Source organism: Lagenorhynchus albirostris, chromosome 1 (genome assembly GCF_949774975.1).
Source record: "Lagenorhynchus albirostris chromosome 1, mLagAlb1.1, whole genome shotgun sequence".
Taxonomy (NCBI): Eukaryota; Metazoa; Chordata; class Mammalia; order Artiodactyla; family Delphinidae; genus Lagenorhynchus; species Lagenorhynchus albirostris.
Window position 1 is genome coordinate 50488262 of NC_083095.1, and position 20309 is coordinate 50508570.

Sequence of the window (20309 nt, forward strand, 5' to 3'; positions counted from 1 at the left end):
GGGAAAAGTTCACCTCCGAGGCCAGATTTCCTAAGTTCTTCCCACGGCGGTCCAGTTTTCTACTTTGTTATCGCCATTTCCCTTGCCTAACCCGGACCTTCCCTGACAGGGTCACCTTCATTCACCACTCTCCTGTCAAGGTTTTTGCTTTTAACTGTTGCTGGCGGAAGATCTGGCTTTTATCCGAATCCTTACATTCTGCCCATTTACAGATAGGGCTGACCTTCCGACGGGGAACCCGGATACTCCCTCCTTGTAGGGGAAAAAGCAATCCAAGAGGAGCCCAGGCGGCCCTATGAAAGCCGAGGTGACGGGGCAGCGTGGCAGAATGCCGTCTGCCTGTTGCTCCCCTTGGTTCTCGGATTGCCAACAGCTAACGTTAGAGGTGGAATTGAAGTGCAGGCAATGCGAGCATTGGGTGGCCTTGGGTCTGGAACTCAGTTGATGAGAGCAACGCCTGAGAGCCCTCCACTGAGCTATGTAAGGCAAGTGTTATCTTTATCTCGCTTTTAAAAGAAATAAGTAAATAAGGTATGAACTAAGAGAATCTTTAAAATTGCCTGAAGTTTTTGGTGGTCTGCGGTAGTAATTTCATCTTTATGAAAGAACTGTCTTACAGCAGGGGTCCCCAACCCCCGGACCGCGGTCCGCAGCCTGTTAGGAACCCGGCCGCACAGCAGGAGGTGAGCGGCGGGTGAGCGAGCGAAGCTTCATCTGCCGCCCCCCATCGCCCCCCATCACTCGCATTACCGCCTGAGCCATCCCGCCACACACTCGCCCCCTCACCCCGGTCCGTGGAAAAATTATCTTCCTCGAAACCTGTCCCTGGTGCCAGAAAGGTTGGGGACCGCTGTCTTAGAGGATTCCTTTTTAAATTTAGGCATTTTAGGGGCAGTGGAAATTGATCAAGCATTCACATCAGTCTTAAAATTAATCTGATAATCTATTGGGCATTTAAAGGCTCTGAACACAGACTTTCACAACTTCTAAAATGAAGAGGAAAGGGGACAATGTAGTAAGCTTTTCAGAAAAACTAATTGTATTCAATTTTTTTTAGGTGCCTCATTCCATTTGAACAAACATAACCGTTAGAAAAGGCCCTTCTTGAGTTGCACAGACTTCTTCCCCCCGGTTGCTTCTGGGTCTGCCCTCTACATCTATGTGGAATAAATCTTTTTCCAATTATTCAGGAAAATTTTTCAAGAATGTAAAAGTCACCTCCAAATGAGTGCATTTTCACCAAATATTAATATATAGAGATGCTTTTTAACTTTTTTAATCTTTACCCAACTTCACCCCAAAAATGGGAAGCAAAATACTTCTGACATGTCTCATTTGTTTTTCACTAAATAGATCCCTGAATTTGACCCAGAATGACTTAGCTGTGGATGTAAGGACTGCATTTGAGTAGCCACCTTTGTTAGCCCTGGGGTTCCTACCCACCTTTGGTGTATTCCACCCTCTGGGAGAACTTCTCAGCTTTGCGGAACTGAGGTGTGGTAGGCAGGATAATGCCCCTCCCCTACAAAGAAGTGAACTTCCTAATACCTAGCGCCTGTTGATAGGTTACCTTAGGAGGTGAGAGGGATTTTACAAATGTGAGTAAATTAAGAATCTTGAGATGGGGAGATTATCCTGGATTATCCCATTGGGCCCAATGTAATTACAAGGATCCTTATAGGAGGGAGGCAAGAGGGTCAGAGAAGGAGATGTGGCCTGGAAGCAGAGATTGGAGCCATGCAGGGTTGCCAATCAAGGAATGTGAACAGCCTCTGGAAGCTGGAAAAGGCAAGGAAACAGATTCTCCCCTAGAGCTTCCAGAACCACTGCATCCATGCTGACCTATTTGGGACTTCTGACCTTCAGAGTTGTAAGATAATACATTTGTGTCGCTTAAGCCACTCAATTTGTGGTAATTTGTTACAGCAGCAATAGAAAACATCTACAAGGTTAGTCTGTACCTGAAAAAACTTGTGAGATCAGAAAGGAATCATTCCAGTAACTGTCTTCTTTAAAATGCTTGTACTTTTTTTTTTTGAACTTTTCATGTTCAGCAAGTTTTCAGGCTCAATCTTTTTCGTGTGTGTGTGTGTGTCTTTCTTTAAAGCATAATATTTTAGCAATTCATCATCTATCATCTATCCATCCATCCATTCATTTATTCATCTATCCATTTTTAAAAAGTTATGTGCCAAATATTTACGAGATCCTATGTTGATACTAGATAATCAGAAATAATATAGTCCAAGCCATTGCCTTTGTAGAGCTTCAGGTCTAGTGGGAGGGAGGGGTAACAGTCATTTTAAAATGGACCACCTAAGGTGACTTAAGTTCTCATGATCCCTGAAGAGTATATCTAATTCATTAGCCTGCCTGAATGCCTGAAAGAGCCAACACCAAAAACTCTCTCCTGGGTTAAAGCATGGTTTTCAGAAGGCCACTGTTACAAATGCACTTTGTTTGGCATTCACTCGACACCATTACTGAATACATAATTTAACCATCCACCCAATACTTGGTTATACTTTACAATTTCCTACAACATCCATGAAAGAAGTTCAATATATCATGCACTGACCATACTTTTTTTTTAAGCCTTTAATTTTGTTAATGGTGGAATATTTTAGACATACAGCAACTTTAAAGTTTTATGTTTTCAAACTTACTAAACCTTATCCTTTATGGTTTCTGCTTTTGGTGTTTTGCTTTGAAGGATCTCACCCATTCCAAAGACATAGAAATAATGACATTACTGTTTAGGACTCTTTTATCTTTGGCATACACACATCCCTGATTAAAAAATAATGCTTGGTCTCTCCAAAACAATGCATTTTTGTCCTTTACTTTGCTTTACTATTAATATTAGAACACTTTCTTTTAAAACATTTTTTTCCTTAAATTTGCCTATTGTTTGTGTTATCTATAGGGTATACTGTAGATCAAATATTTGTGCCCCCTCAAAATTCCATATGTTGAAACCAATCCTCAATGTGATAGTATTTGGATGTGGTGTCTTTGGGAGGTGATTAGGTCATGAAGGTGGAGTCCTCATGAGTGGGATTAAGTGCCCTTATAAAAGAAACCCTAGAGAGCACCTTTGCCCCTTCCACCACATGAGGTCACAGCAAGAAGACAGCTGTCTATGAACCAGGAAGCAGGTCTTCACCAGACACACATCTGTGGGCATCCTGATCGTGGACTTCCCAGTCTCCAGGATTGTAAGAATAAAGTGTTCCTCGTTTAAGCCACCCAGACTATGGTATTTTTGTTATAGCAGGCTGAAGGAACTAAGACAGTGAACAACAAACTACTCCAAAGCTTACTTGCTTGAAATAACAACTATTTTATATCTCATTATTTTGAGTGTCAGGAATTTGGGCAAAGCTCTGCTGGACTATTCTTCTGCTCCAGGTGATATTGATTGTGGTCACTTGGTGGTATTCAGCTGATGGCTGATTTAATCTGGAGGGTCCAAGATGCCTTAATTCACATGCCTGGTACGTTGGCAGCCTTGTCTGTAAAACTGCATTCAGTCAGGCCCATCTGCCTCTCCAAGTAGTCGGAAGGCCTCTCTCTGGCAGGTTGTGAGATTTCTTACATAGCGATTCGGGCTTCAAGAGACCAAGTTGGAAGCTACCAGTCCTCTTAAAGGCTAGAGACAGAAATAGCATAGTATCACTTCTGTCTGCTGTGCTTTATTACTTAAAGCAGTCACAGGCCAGCCTAGATTCAAAGGTGTGGAAAAAACAGAACCTACTCTATGGGTGTGAAAGAATTTGTGGCCAGGACTTCCCTGGTGGTCCAGTGGTTAAGACTCTGTGCTTCCATTGCAGGGGACATGGGTTCAATTCCTGGTTGGGGAACTAAGATGCAGTGCTGCGTGGCCAAAGAAAAAAAAGAATTTGTGACCATTTTAAAACCCCGTCACATGTATCCATTACCTTTTTTTTTCCCTTAACTTTTGTGAGATATGTCATACATAAGGACACAAATGTAATGTAAAGTTTAAAGTGTTTATAAAGTGACCAACTATATAACTGGTATTCCGAAATAGAACTTGCTAGCATCCTAGAAGCCCATACCCAAATACCCTTCCCTCTTGGAATAACCACTATTCTAACTTTGTGACATTATCTTGTTATACTTTATGGTTTTACCACCTGTGTATGCATCTCTAAATAGCTATTCCTTCTTTGAACAGTGTTGACTTCTAGGAAGTTCTTCATTGTAGTAAGACAATTTACTTCCCTGAAATCTTCTCTCATTAGTAGTAACTATAACCCTAGGGGTTACAGATAACAAATCAAACATTTCTATCCATCAACACCTCAACCATTTCTTACACTGCATGGTTTCAATCTCATTTCACCTTTCTGCTTGTCCAGTTTGTGTATCTTTCTTGGAACGTATGATCCCCAATACAGAGCATAATATTCTATCTCTGGTTTATCATCTAAGCATAGGACTGGAATATCTCATCTCTTATTCTAGATCTCAAACTTCTATTGAGAAAGCCAAATAACACTGATACCTAATGCTGAGTTTATGAGACTAAAATACGTAATATAAAACAATGCCAGGAGCTTAATTTATGGCTAGTGAATAAATAAATGGGTGAATAAAAAAAACTTGTAAAAATTTGCCAGACTGGAATATTGTGCGGTAGGGAACTCCCAGGCTCTGTCTGTCCCTCTCAGAAGCAATGAATAAGCTGGCAAAAACTGTCAGAATCATCTTTTTCAGAACTTTAGAATCTAGGTTTAAAAACCTATAGCAAGCAGGGAAATGTTTAATGAAGACCAAAAACGGCAGAATTTCAGTACCAGAGCTCTGTGGCATTTTCATTTTCTGTTACCGTTCCCCACTCCTCAGTTCAGCAGTAAGATATGCCCTAAGGGATTTCATATTCTTGGTTCACTCTTCCTTCCTTCATTGTGGAGGAGCAATCAGATTTCTCCTTAGTAGTCAGGACAAATCACTGCAGCCCATGTAGTAACTCCCTTCTTTGCCTTTGATTCAGAGGCATGAAGAGCCCAAAGTGACTAGGCGGTAGTCTAAACTTTTAGTTCAATGGAATGATCATTGTGTCTCCTGGAGGAAGCATTTCTCCCCTTAGAACTGAGACCTCTAGGCCAGCAGATTTCAAGACCATGAGGAACAGGAAGCAAATTTTTGGCTATAGAGTTACTAGGGGTGATAGTGAGTGGTGCCACTCCCATTTCCAGCCCTTTCTTCCTGGATTCATGAATATTGGCTATGGCCGAAACAGCACCGTATATTGGACACTGAGTCAGAGCATATACAACCTCCTGGAGAACCTTGCCTCAGCCCTGCAAAGTATTGGCACCCAGCTGTGTTGTAACTGAATCTTTGAAAGGTCATGCTATCGTTCTATCAAGTCAGCTGCTTCAGGATGGTGGAGAAAATGGTAAAACCAGTGAAATCCATGAGCACGGGCCCATTGCTACACTTCATTTGCTGTGAAGTGATTTCCTTGATTAGAAGCAATGCTGTGTGAAATACCATGATGGTGGAAAAGGCATTCTGTAAGCCCATGGATGGTAGTTTTGGCAGAAGCATTGCATGTAGGGTAGGCAGATCTGCACCCAAAATATATGTCTAATCCAATAACAGGAAAACTTTGCCCCTTCCATGATGGAAGAGGTCCCATGTCATCAACCTGCCACCCTGGGGAAGGGTGCCACGTCCAGGACTCAGTGTTGGTCTCTGCTGTTGGCTGCAGCCAGGTCTGCCTTGGTGAGTGGACGTCCATGTTGCTGAGCCCATGCATAAGCTCCATCTGCCACCGTGGCCACTTTGTTCATGAGCCCTTTGGATGATGACAGAGGTGGCTGGGGAAGGAGGCTGGTTAGTATCCACAGAATAAGTTGGTCATCTGATCCACTTGATTATTAAAATCCTCCTCTGCTTAGACCACTCTTTGGTGAGCATTCATATGGGACACAAATACCTTCACATTCTTCACCCATTCTGATAAGTCTCCCAGACTTCATCATCACCAATTTTCAAATTATGTTCCTTCCAGGTCCCTGACCATCTAGCCAAACAATTGGCCACAGCCCATGAATTGGTATATAATTGCATAGCTGGTCATTTCTCCTTCCAAGCAAAATGAACAACCAGGTACACTGCCCAAAGTTCTCCCCACTGGGAGGATTTCCTTCACCACATCCCTTCAAGGATGTCCCAGAAAGGGGCAATAGTGCTGCAGCTGTCCACTTTAGGATGGTGCCTGCATATCATACACCGGGCGCAAGTCTTCTCTTCCTCTGTCAACTGATTGTAGGGAACTCCGCATGAGGCCATAGGTGCAGGCTGGGAGAGAGAAGGTGGTATAGAAGGAGCGGGGAACATGGGCATTTGGACCACTTCTTCATATAACTTATTTGTACCTTCAGGACCTGCTTGGGTCTGATCTCATATCTACCTCTTCCATTTGATGATGGAGGGCTATTGTACATCCTCAACTTTATGGGGTGGTGGTCAGGTAACACTTAGTTCATGGTGGGCAGCTCAGGTTGCATGATAACTTTGGTGGCCTGTGGTTAAGCATTCAGTCTCTCCTAAGGCCCTGTAGCAGGCCAAACGCTGTTTCTTAAAAGGAGAGCAGTTATCCACAGAGGATGGCAGGGCTTTGTTCCAAAATTCTAAGGGCCTACACTGTGCTTCACCTGTAGGACCCGGCCAAACGCTACAGACTGCCACTGCCACTGCAAGCTCCATTGGATCTGCTGGATCATATGGTCCAAGTGGCAGAGCAGCTGGCATGGCAGCCTGGACCTGCTACAGAGCCTTCTCCTGGTATGGACCCTACTCAAAATTAGCAGCTCTTTGTGTCCCTCAGTAAATGGGCCAAAGTAATACACCCAAATGAGGAATATGTTGTCTCCAAAATCCAAAGAGGCCCACTAGGTGTTGTACCACTTTTTTGGTTGTAAAGGGGCCAGATGCAACAACTTAAACTTCACATTAAAAGGGATATCTTGACATATACCACACCACTGGATCCCTAGAAATTTCTCTGAGGCAGTTCTCTGAATTTTTGTCAGATTTATTTCCTCCTTCTGACACACAAATACCTTACCAATAAGTATAGAGTAGTTGCTACTTCTTTTCCTTAGGTCCAATCAGCATGGTGTCATCAGTGTAATGGACCAGTGTGATATCTTGTAGAAGGGAAAGATGATCAAGGTCCCTGTGAACTGAATTATGATATAGGGATGGAGAGCTGATACTCCTGAAGTAGGACAGTGAAGGTGTGTTTCTGGCCTTGCCAGCTGAAAGTAAACTGCTTCTGGTGGTCTTTCTAATAGAGATGGAGAAAAAGACATTGCCAGGTCAACAGCTGCATAGCAGGGACCAGGGAATGTGTTAATTTGCTCAAGCAATGAAACCACATCTGGTATAGCAACTCCTATTGGAGTCACCACCAGGTTAACCTTACAACAATGCACTGTTATTCTCCAAGATCTGTCTTCTACACAGGCCAAATAGGTGAGTTGAATGGTATGTGGTGGGGATCACCACCCCTGCATCTTTCAAGTCCTTGATTGGTGGCAGTAATCTCTTCAATCCTTCCAGGAATGCAGTATTGCTTTTGGTTTACTATTTCCCTACATAGAGACAGTTTTAGTGGCTTCCACTTGGCCTTTCGCCCATAATTGCCCTCATTCTACAGGTCAGGAAACCTGCGTGGGGATTCTGCTAGTTGCTGAGTATGGGGATTCCACTTATGAGTTCCAGCACTGGGGAAATACCCACATGATGCATTTGAGGACCCACTGGGCCCACTGTGAGACATATCAGAGCTGAAACTCCATTGACCACCTCCTGACCTCCATAAGCCCCTACTCTTGACTGGACCACAGCGATGTTTTGAGTCTCCTGGAATTAGTGTCAGTTCAGAGCCAGTGTCCAGTAATCCCCCCAAAGCCTGATCATTTCCTTTTCCCCAGTGCACAGTTATCCTGGTAAAAGGCCATAGATCCCTTTGGGGAAGTCTGGGAGAAAGATTAACAGTATGCATTTTTGGCAGTGTCCTTCCTCAAGGGGAGCCAGATTTCCTTTCATACGAGGGGTCCTGGTTCTGTAAACTGGCTCAAGTCTGGGAACTGAGGGAAAGACTATGACTCTGTTTTTATCATTTTTGTTCACTTGAGCTACTACTCTTTTGCTTATACAGACCAAGTAAGAATTTAGTAAGCTGCCCGTACATTTCATTTCTAGGAACACCGTGATCAAATAGACAGCACTCGGTCTCCATGAGTCAGACTACCCTGATTGCTGCTTTGACTCTGCTGTCCACTATGATAATCACACCCAGCTTGCCTCTGGACATGGGGTGCTGCCATTGGACTCTCCCCCTCAGGCTCCAATTACTCTCCTTGCATTCAGGCTTCCCAATTCAGTGGCAGCAGTTCCCACTGTAAGTTCTGGCCTGCAGAGAAACGTGGTCACAGAGCTCTTCAAGGGTGCTGAGGGTCCCCTCACAGATTTATTTCTCACCGTTGTGGGGAAAGGAGTGTCCTCTGGGCCAGGGTAGGCCGCCCCAAAATGTGCCCCAAAGGCATATTGATTATTTTGAATTACAGTTACTTAAGAAATGGCCAACACAAGAGAGATACTCTCACCCTCCTTTTCCCTGAAAGCAGGAAATAATCTCTCATGTGAAAGGTACATTCCCTGCATCTGAAAGTAGAAGGATACCTTTATCACCAGAGATAGGTAATTCAGGCTGAGAAGTCTGTATAAATGAACCTTGTTACTTCCCATATTCTGTTTAGATTCTTCACTAATTAGCGCCCAAAACCTAAGTTTCCTTGTCCTGTCAATTCCTTACAAATTTATTTGTCTAAAAAGTATAAAAGCTGCCTGCTTTGGCCACTTCTTAGGTCCCATTTCTAAGAGACCTCCATGTGCATTAATTAAAATTTTGGGTTTTTTTTCCCCTGTTAATTTGTCTAGCGTCAATTTTATTATTAGTCCAGCCACAAGAACTCAAAATGGATAGAAGGGGAGATTTCCTCCCCCGACGCTACGTATCGAATATTTCTACGAGTGGAAAGTAAAATTAATAAATTATATCTTATTCTGAATGAAACTATATTGGTTCCTAATGATTGACCCTTCATCATTGACCTCTTCATCTTCTAGAGATCAGTAAACTTCCAAGTATGCGCTCCAGGTGCCTTTCATCTTGGCACTTACAAATGCAGATGCCTTGAGCCAAAGTTAAGGAATGATTCAAAATCTCCTGGTGTGGTGTCCAGGAATTTGCTTTGATTATCTCCATAGTAATCAGTGAATCACACTAAGACTTGGAATCACAGCCCTAGATGCCCATAAGGCATCCATTAATAATTACCTCTAACTTTTTGGTTGGGACAAATGCCAATAGCACCTGTTTGGATTTCAGATATTCACTTTTATCCTCTCTTTGAAAATTGGAAGATGATTTTCCCATTTCCTGTTGCCTCTTATTTTTCCCACAAGTCCTTAAGTATCCCTGGTTCAGAATTTTTTCAAAGTAGAGAAATTATTCCAAAACCCAGAAATGATAGAATTCAATAGTAAATGATACAGTTTCTTTATCATTTTTACACTTATCTTCATCTCCTTCTCCCCTTTATGTATTTTCTTGCATTTTACTTATGATGCTCATTTTCCTTGACAGAGCAGAAGCAATGAATGGGTTAGTCAAGTGGCTGACTGTCTCAAGTATACCTTAAATTAGTATCCTGCTCCTATCTCATGGGTTTAGGGCCCTAAAGTGGGAGTTTTGATATGAAGTATTTCAGTTTTTGTTTATAAAGAAGCATCTGAGTGTTGTCCCTTTCAATGTGGAGTTTATACATGGGTTGCTTTTATGCAAAATATTTAGGCATTATTTGGGTAATGCCTTCAGAGCCAACATAAGAACCTTAGCATTGTTTATGTACAGTTAAACCTCTCGGTTTTACTGTTTGCACTACAATCGACTTGGTTATCAGTCTTCCCTAAACCCTCCAAATGGTTTATTCCATATTTTGAGCTATTCTGCATGATTTTCTGTGCCATATGTCGCATTAATTCTGCGCTGTACCTGCTACAGTAGTCCCCTTAGCGTCTACAATTCTGTTTCTTCTGAAATGTCAACCGAGCTCTTTTTACTTAGAGTCGCCATCTGCTGGTGGGAATTCTGCTTGCCACTACTTGTAGCCCATAGGCTCTAGAATCCTCCTACGTCCACATTCCTTGCCGGGCGCGGTGGCGCGTGCCTGTAGTCCCAGCTACTCGGGAGGCTGAGGCAGGAGGATCGCTTGAGTCCAGGAGTTCTGGGCTGTAGTGCGCTATGCCGATCGGGTGTCCGCACTAAGTTCGGCATCAATATGGTGACCTCCCGGGAGTGGGGGACCACCAGGTTGCCTAAGGAGGGGTGAACCGGCCCAGGTCGGAAACGGAGCAGGTCAAAACTCCCGTGCTGATCAGTAGTGGGATCGCGCCTGTGAATAGCCACTGCACTCCAGCCTGGGCAACATAGCGAGACCCCGTCTCTTTTGAGTTCTTATCTTAAAATAGGCTTTCTTCCCACGTATATATCACAACAAAAAGTACCATGTTTACATTCTTGCACGACTGATTTCCCACTGCATCGTGAATTCCTTTGGCGGGGCAATATTGTCTTATTTTTATTTTTAATCTTACTTCACCATTACCTAGCGAAACAATTGAATATTCAGGTTGCCAAGCATTAATGGAGCCCCTATTGTATGCCAGGTACTATGCTGAGCCCAGGGGATCCCAGTACCTAGATTGGATGAGAATCCCACAATACACCACAAAATGCTCTTCGGAGAGCAAGACATCAGAATAGGAACTCCTTTTTGAGGGTTCATTTGCTTTGATCATTGAGGCTAACTGTAGGGTGTATGAAATAGTCCACTTCGTTAAATTTCAACACTGTGCACGTCAGGGAAAGGGGTCGTTGCTCCTGTACGCTGAGTCCCACCTGGGGAAATCCTCCCAGTGCGCTTCTTGTAAATTGTCTTGACCCGCAGGGGTCACTGTGGAGGCTGGCTTGAGTCCCGAAACGCAAGGGAGCAAAGTAACCGGCCTAGTCCATAAGCTTTCCAGGAAGGAATGAAGTTTCAAGAAAATAGTTTGGATCTATTTCGAATTGTTTTGGTACAACGAAAAGGGAGCTGACGACGGACTTGACAGCCGAACGCTGCACAAAAGTGACGAAAAGCAGTTCGCTTCAAGGAATATTGGGTCTTCTGCGCGGCCGTAGATCCGCCAAGTGCGCCTGCGCATAAGAGTAGCAGCGTTGAGTCAGGCCGGCGGCGGAGGAAACTGCGGTAGAGACCCTCAAGCCTCGCCATGAAAACCCGTTTTAGCACCGTTGACCTCCGCGCGGTACTCGCGGAGCTGAATGCCCGGTACTGTATGACGGGTGACCAGGCTCGTGCGGGTGGTGCAGGAGGCAGAGGCCATGGCTCCACCGTGGAAACAAGAACGGCCTTAATGTTTCCCCTGGGTCCCCTCGGTCCTGTTCTTCTGTGGACCTGGCTAGGCCTGAGTGGGCGAGAGCGTGACATCTTTCCGTGGCTCTCAGGATACCGGGGGGACCCCGGCGGTCGCGTGCCCCACTCCCCGCTCTCGTGGGCTGCTAGTCTCGCCAGGTCTTGCGTCCGGCTTTGGCGGGGCTCTCGGCCTGTCGGCCTGAGTCGCCCGGGTCTGGCAGCAAACGTTTAGTAAAAGACGAGACGCCAGGTGGAGGACGCGTGTAGTCATTTGCTTCAGAGGTTTCCAGACCAGAGGCTTGATTTGTTAGACGCTCCTCCTCACCGCAGAGAAAGGCAGCATCGCCTTTTTAGCCGGAGGTAACAGATTTGGCCTGAGGTCTGCATTCTAATCTGCTTTCTGTCATTCAGCTGTGTGAGCTTTGTCATATTTCTCAGGGCCTCGTTTACATATTTTCTTTTATAATTAAGTGGGTTAGATTTTATCGTATTTCCTAAAATATATATTGGATCACTTAAAAGACTCAAGGCATAGTATAGTGTTCTAGAGCTGATAGACCACTTTCGTTCTTAAACAGTTACACTCAAGGTTTGGGCTCAATGTCTGATGGCCTTCAGACTGCACACTGGTTGACTCCGTATCTTTAGAGTCAAAGATCCCCCCTTTCGCCATCTCTGCTTTCGCCTACAGCTTTAAATTGTGTGAAGTTTTATGTTTCAAATGGTAGTATGATTTGTTACATGTTTCCTTTCTCTTTGCAGCTTGCTAGGAATGAGAGTAAACAATGTTTACGATGTGGATAATAAGACGTATCTTATTCGTCTTCAAAAGTAAGAGCATTTTATAGGCTTGTTTTATCTTTTGTATAATTAAATATGAGCTTGTTTGTTTTTTTTAATCTGAGTTAATGCTCCCCTAAAAATTTTTTGACTTTTTTCTTTTACAGACCAGACTTTAAAGCTACACTTTTACTTGAATCTGGCATACGAATTCACACGACAGAATTTGAATGGCCTAAGAATATGATGCCGTCTAGTTTTGCCATGAAGGTAAGTTTTAAGTTATACTTGAAGCTAAATTTTACGGCCCTGAGATTGGTCACTAACAATTGAAATTATAAATGGGTTTTTCTTCACTGTTATAAATAAAATAGAGATAAAATAGAGTAGTTGATAGATACTGATTGAATAAAGGAGATGTTTAACTTCTCCCTTGTACCCTTCATGCCACTTTGTGTGCCACATCTTTATGTTCCCACAGTTACCGTTCTTACTCAAGCTTTTATAATGCTGGACATTATAGCCATTTAACTCTAATACTCTTCTCACTATCAAAACAATTCTGTGTTAGACCGACATTGGTTTTTCTAAAGCATCATTTTCATTAGTTTTCCCACCTTTTATGATTCTCTAATTGCTGAATCCATATCCTATACCCCAGCATTCTTGGCTTTCTGTAATCTGCCCTCCTCCCTCCTTCCCTAGCCTTGTCTTCCACAGCTCACTTTTCAGCTACCAATCTGTATTTTGTTGGAATACTCAGTGACATTAGTATGCTACCAACCATATCTTTTTACTTTTCACTTTTCTTTTTGTTTTTACTATTAAAACTGAGATCCCACATTTGTGGATGTATTACCCTTTCACTTATTGACACAAGAGATATACTGAAAAGCTCATGATGCAGAGGAAAGACATTAGAGTCAGATATACCTAACTTTGAATTAATGGTATTGCTGCTGAATAATTTTATAACCTGGAAATTTTACTTAATCTCTTGGAACTTGTTTCTTTAAATGTGAAATGTAGATAATGCCTCCCTCATGGGGTTATTGGTGAGGATTAATTGAAGTTACATGTAAAGCACCTAACACAATGCCTGACACATAATAGGGCTCCATATGTATTAATTTCCTTCTTCCTCTCCTCCTCACTTTCCTTCAGAAATTTATTTGTTTTGGCATTGTGTTATTTCATTAGAGGCTTTACAGAGAAGATCCTTATCCCCAGCAACTTAGAATCTGTTTTGGATTACACGTTAGGTAAGTGTTTCCCAAATCACAAGGCCTGTCACAAAATTATCAAATTCTTAAAAGTTTAATTTACTTAATAGTAACCCCAAATGGTTCTATTTTGGGGATTGTCCTTAGTAATAATGACACTTTATATTTGTATAGTACTTTTCAAAGAATAATGCATACTTCATTTAAGTTGTTTAATAACTTGGATATGAAGAACTAATATTGTTTCAGTTTTACATATGATATAACAGATAATAAGATATATGATACTGGGACTGTATAAACATCCCCAAACGAGGCTACATCAATAGGAGGTCAGACACTCAAAAAAAAAAAAAACTTAGAATTTAATGAGTTATGTGTGCATGTAAATCTAAATGTGTATAAAAATTCTCTTCAGTGGAGCAGACAATGTTAAGTACTTTATAAATAACTAAAAGAGCTGCTACTGTTGTATGTCACAGGCAGGGTCATGTTTAGTATGTGGTAAATCACAGTGATTGTTCCTAATTCTCACATTTGGGGATGCCAGCTGTAGCTTTGTGGCACTGACAGAAGCTTGTTTTCACCAAGCTGCTAGTAGGGAAATAAAGAAAAAACAAGTTTTACATATGTATTATATGTCCATCTATACTCATGATAATTTTCCCTTTTTCACCATTCTGTGGTGTGGACTTCTGTTCCATTCAAGGATGCCTTTTATCTTCATTTTAACTTTTTCTCAAACTATTACTGGGGGAATTGATTATGATTTTCACCTGGAGATTTAAAGACAGCCCTGAATGTAGGTCACTGTTTAAATCAAAATTAATATAGGCCACTTTTAAATGAGAACTATTGAATTTAGGAGGGAGAGATTATTCTATGAAGGTTGAAAAGTCTTACATCTGCCTGAATATATGTGAGTATATAATTCTGCCTGAATATATAAAATGAGAATTTTAGTCAATTTGAACTGTAGATCTGGAGAAGAACTCTTCTTAGTTATGAAAAAATTGGCATTAACTTGAAGAATGACCCTGTATATTCTTCTTCTCCTTTTTTTTAAGATGGTTTTAGTTTAAATTCTCTGTAAAATTTGTTTTGGATTTGAGGCTTGAAGAAAAGAAAGCATTCTTTCTTTCTGGTCTTGACTAAGGGATCTTTCAAATTCAAATTTAGAAACAATTGTAAAAATTTTTTTTAGGAGCTACAGAGTAGTCTTGTTTTTGGTCCATGTCATACTTAAATATTTGTACATGTAATATAAAACAGTAGGTATTTACCAAGTAAATTGTCTTTGGGTTTAACATGTTAATTTTATTTTAATTGTTTATAAGAACAAGAACATTATGACTAGGGATAAGAAGAATGGGATTTGATAAAGGATAGGAGTTACTACATTTGGATTTGAGCTAGGTTGTTCAAAAGCCTGGAGATAGTACCTGGTTCAGAATTTGTATTTGAAGTGAAAGATTAGTGGAAACCACTAGTTAATCTTGAACACAAACACACAAAAGGAAATTTGGGATACTTAAAAAATTTCAGTAGAAAGAGGCTTAAAAAAAAGTTACAGCTTTGTGTGAGGTCCTCAGAATAAGAACGGATTTATTTAGCAGTGGTATAAAGCAACAACGTAAACTTCGCTATAGGTCTCTTATTGTCTACTTAAAAATTGGATATAAAATACTGTTTCAGAGTTAGCAGTCAGAGTTGTCTGAAATAAAATGTGTTTCCTCTGATTATGACTCTGTAAGTTTTAATTTTGACTATACTGTTTTATCTGTTAGTCTTAAGATGTTATTCTTGATGGAAATGAAAAGAAGAAACTTAATTATAAACCAATACTGAATGATTAGGAATTCACTTTTACTATATAAATGCCTTTTTTCTTCTCTTTCTTGCTAGTGCCGAAAACATTTGAAGAGTCGGAGATTAGTCAGTGCAAAACAGCTTGGTGTGGATAGAATTGTGGATTTTCAATTTGGAAGTGATGAAGCTGCTTATCACTTAATCATTGAGCTGTATGACAGGGTAAGTTAAATTTGGGGGATGGGGTGAGGAGAATTATTATATTGTTAATTATTCATGTAATAGTGCTGTCAGACATGGGCAGGGAACATTTTTTTCTTCTCAAAGGCCATTGATACACTAGGATAATAAAGTGCAACACGAGTAAAATGTAATTTTCCATTAATCTTCCTTTTTATCTGGAGGCCAGAATTTAGGCAGACTGTAGCCATTTAAAATAGCATTTGAGAGACTTCCCTGGTGGTCCAGTGGTTAAGACTCTGTGCTTCCACTGCAGGGGGTGCAGGTTTAATCCCTGGTCTGGGAACTAAGATCCTGTATGCCATGTGGCATGGCCAGAAAAAAAACAAAAACAAAAACTATAATAAAATAGCATTTGAATGTAGGAGACGAAGATCCGAGAACTGAAGAAATTACTACTTTATATTTCAGGACTAGAGTGGTACAACCAGCAAATTGTCAAATAGTTTTGTCATAAATAAGACCGCAGTTGAGACTCAGGGACATTGCCATGTTTTCAGTGTCATCAGTCGTAAGAGGAAGACTACTGATGGCCTCACCATTCTTGCTTCTTGCCTCTTAATCCTTCCATTTAGTTACCTGTTCTATCTTGGAAATGTTTCATGAGCTACCTACAGCAAAATAAATTCCATTTGCATCAAAAATTTAAATATAAAGAGTGAAACCATAGAAGTACTAGGTGAAAATATGGATTAAGATATATGAATTTGGGATGAAAAAGACTTTTAAGCCTAACAGTGAAAACAAATATTGATAGATATGACTGCTTAATTTTAAAGCTGTGTAAGGCAATTTAACTGTGTAAGGCAGAAAACACCATGAACTGTTGATACATATATCAAAAGTGAAAAACTGGGGAAAAATATTTTAACTTGTGTGGTAAATAAAATGCTCATAATCCTAATACGTAGTTTTCACAAACCATTCAAGTGGAAAAATGGGTAAAGTGCTTGATTACACAATTCAAAAAATAATACAAATGGCTTATGAAAGCATGAATACTGTATAAATTAACAGATTACTGAAAGATAAAAATGATAGTTTTTTTCCTCCCCTTTTTTTCTTTCTCTGTCAATATATAAATGATTGGAAAGTTTGACAATAACCAGTATTATCAAGAATGTACAGGGAGGGCTTCCCTGGGGGCGCAGTGGTTAATAGTCCGCCTGCCAATGCAGGGGACACAGGTTCATGCCCCGGTCCGGGAAGATCCCACATGCCGCAGAGCGGCTGGGCCCGTGAGCCATGGCCACTGAGCCTGCGCGTCTGGAGCCTGTGTTCCGCAAAGGGAGAGGCCACAGCAGTGAGAGGCCCGCGTACCACAAAAAAAAAGAAAAGAAAAGAAAAAAAAGAATGTACAGGGAGTTCCCTGGTGACCTAGTGGTTAGGATTCTGGGCTTTCACTGCCGTGACCTGGGTTCAGTCCTCGGTCAGGGAACCGAGATACTGCAAGCTGTGCAGCGTGGCCAAAAAAAAAAAAAAATAAGGGAGAGAATTTGAAAAAGGATGTACGGGAGCAAGGGTAGATTATTACTTTTTCTTTTTTGCGGTACGCGGACCTCTCACTGTTGTGGCCTCTCCCGTTGCGGAGCACACACTGCGGACGCGCAGGCTCAGCGGCCATGGCTCACGGGGCCAGCCGCTCCGCGGCATATAAGATCTTCCCGGACCGGGGCACAAACCCGTGTCCCCTGCATCGGCAGGCGGACTCTCAACCACTGCGCCACCAGGGAAGCCCGCAAGGGTAGATTAGAACATTATTTTTGGAAGATTGTTTGACAGTATATAACATGATTTTTAAAGTTTATGTGCATAACCTTTGACGCAGGAATTCCACTTCTAGCAATTTATCATAAGAAACGTTTGAGGCAAGTGCTCAGGAAGGACCATACCAAGGATAGTCTTTATAGTGTTTATAATAGTTAAAACTTGGAAAGAAGCTAAATGTCTTTGTTTTTTTGTTGTTTGTTGTTTTTTGCTTTTTCTCCATTTCTCTGTGACTGTCATCTCTTAAATGTTCCCATTTATTTCTTGCATGAGTCACTTGGGCTGGACTTATCACAGCTTTTAAGTGGAAATCGGTCCCTAGTTGTTCCTCATGTATGGAATTTTTCAATTCTAGCTAGACTCCAAGCGACTCCATTATTCAAAGCTAAATTTCTATGAATAAGAGATTGGTTAAATAATTAAGGGAGACCCGAATAATAGAATGTGTAATTTTTAAAAATAATGAGCTGTTTGTTTTTTCTTCTTTCTTATCAATGTTTTTTACCACATGCTTTTAATCATTTTAAGGTTTTTGTGAGATATATGGCACATACATTATAAGTGTGCACTTTAGTGAACTATCAGAAGTGGACATACTTGTATTAGTTATTTACCTGGATGTGGGACCAGGACAGCGAGACCACCTGCTGATCCTTGCACTTGTCTTTAATTGTCTATGCACTTCTCTTTGCCTCTAATTCCTTTACCCATCTTTCTGCCCCCCCTCTCCTGCAGGCAGCAGCAGCTACAGCTGCAGTGGCTGCTCTCCTGGAATTGATTTTTGTATGTGGTCTCAGGTAGTGGTCAATTAAAAAAAAAATTTGTATGATAACCTTTTTAAAACCTTTTTTGTTTTGAAATGATTATAGATTCACAGGAAGTTGCAAAGATAGAACAGAGAGGTCTGGTGTACCCTTCACCCAGTTCCCCTCAGTTGTTACATGTTACATAATTATATTACAATAACAAAATCAAGAAATCAGTATTGGTACAATGTATGCATATAATTCAATGCATTTCACCATGTTTGTAGATTCAAGTAACCACCACTGCAATCAAGATACAGAATTCTTCCATTACCACAGAGATCTTCCTTGCTTGTGGTACCCCTTTGTAGTAACACCCACCCCTCTTCCTCCCATCCCTGCACGCTGGCAACTACTAACTTGTTCCATCTTCATAATTTTGTCATTATAAATCGGGTCTTTAACAAAGAAGGCAGTCTCAGAACCTTGGTGAAAAGGACATACCAGATAGTCTTAAATAGGAGTTGATAAACTACAGCCTGTGGCCCCTTTTTGTAAAGCCTGTGAGTTTAAGAATGGTTTTTGCAATACATTTTAAGAGCTCTTTAAAAAGAAAGAAGAATATGCAACAGAAACCATATGTGGCCCACAAACCCTAAAATATTTATTATCTTGCCTTTTATGGGAAAAGTTTGCTGATCCCTGCTCTTAAATAATAGACTCATATTGTCTGAGTTAATATTGCTTGGACAGATGCCAGACTGTATCAGGGATGCCAAGTTAGGATTTTTAAGATTCTTTTTAGTCTAGAAGCAGATGCCTTCATGAAAATAGAGTGTTAACCTATGATCTAGGACAATCAGAATTGATTACACAGGACTGAATAAACTGGGGAGAATCTGATTGTGGTTATTTTTTTCAGAATGTTGTTGATATTATTTTTATGATAGTTATATGATAAAGCCCTTCTGACGTGTAACTTAGTAACTATACTAGTGCTAGTTGGAGTGATACATTCTTTAAATGGTAGTTTGCTCTCTTTGGTCTCTTAGAATTTAGGAACACTTGCCTTTTACTGAGATTGTTTTACTGCTCAAGACAATGTGTCTATTTACATAGGTTCAATAAGAATTTGTCCTTTTTACCAGGTTACAATTAGGCAAATTGATTGTGTAGCCAAGGTCAAACCTAGAGTGTCACATTTGAGAATAAATCTCATTCAGTTAGGTGTGAAAAGCTCACCATTAAGGAAAAAAGGTTATACTTCATATGTAAAGCCAGTGTCCACAAAGCCCTCCTGAGAACCTAGTCTTATACCTTATCTGTGGCATATAGGATCCTAGCCTGCAGGAAGTAAGGAAGGTCACTTCTTGTAGATTTGCGTGACTTCTCGTAGAGAAGAATTTACTCACATTTATAGGTGCACCACAGACAAAACCAGTAGTGATTTTTTCTTTTCTTTTTTTGGTTTCCATAGCTTTGAGTTAGAAGCAAATAATAATTTTTAAGTCTCTGGAATAATAGAGGCTATTGAAGATATAATTCCAAATATCTTATGAATTCTTCAGGCAGCAGTGATTATGAAGGCTTCAGTAACTGCTTGATACCATGTGGCTCTAGATTTGCTGTCTATAATTTATACATATGTTAGTTAACATTTCTTGCAGCACTTGTGTAAATAAATCAGTCCAAGAAACAAAGTAGCTTTTTCTGTGTATATGTGTAATCAAAAATAATTTGAGATGTTGTAGTCATGAGAGGAGACTGTTAAAAATTATCCAAAATTTGAAAAGAGACAAAAAGGACAAAATGTCAGTTTAGTATCCTGCCAGGTGTTGTCTAGCGTTGTCTAGCCGACACTCCTGGGGATTCTAGGGATGTGGTTTTTTGTTTTTTTTTTCTCTAGTTGCGGCAAGTGGGGACTGTTGTTCCTTGCAGTGGGCGGGCTTCTCATTGTGATGGCTTCTCTTGTTGCGGAGCGCGGGCTCTAGGCGTGAGAGCTTCAGTAGTTGCAGCACGCGGGCTCAGTAGTTGTGGCTCACAGGCTTAGTTGCTCCACGGCATGTTGAATCTTCCCGGACCAGGGATCGAATCCATGTCCCCTGAATTGGCAGGCGGATTCTTAACCACTGTGCCACCCGGGAAGACCCTGCTATTTACTCTTGATTAGGCTCTTTTACAACTCGTTAAGGGTGGACTTTAACTTACAGAAAACTGATAGC

The 20309-nt window shown here is 41.1% G+C and overlaps 1 protein-coding gene across 2 annotated transcripts in view; it reads left to right on the forward strand.

The window, feature by feature from the left end:
• The first annotated feature begins 11315 nt into the window (after positions 1-11315).
• NEMF (nuclear export mediator factor) overlaps positions 11316-20309 on the forward strand; it is a 52291-nt gene continuing 43297 nt past the window's right edge. For both annotated transcript variants that reach the window (XM_060142883.1, XM_060142882.1), the window contains exons 1-4: positions 11316-11438; positions 12285-12353; positions 12470-12572; positions 15431-15556. In XM_060142883.1, coding sequence (XP_059998866.1) covers positions 11380-11438; positions 12285-12353; positions 12470-12572; positions 15431-15556 — 357 coding nt within the window. In that variant the 5' untranslated portion in view covers positions 11316-11379. The remainder of the gene's footprint in view (positions 11439-12284; positions 12354-12469; positions 12573-15430; positions 15557-20309) is intronic.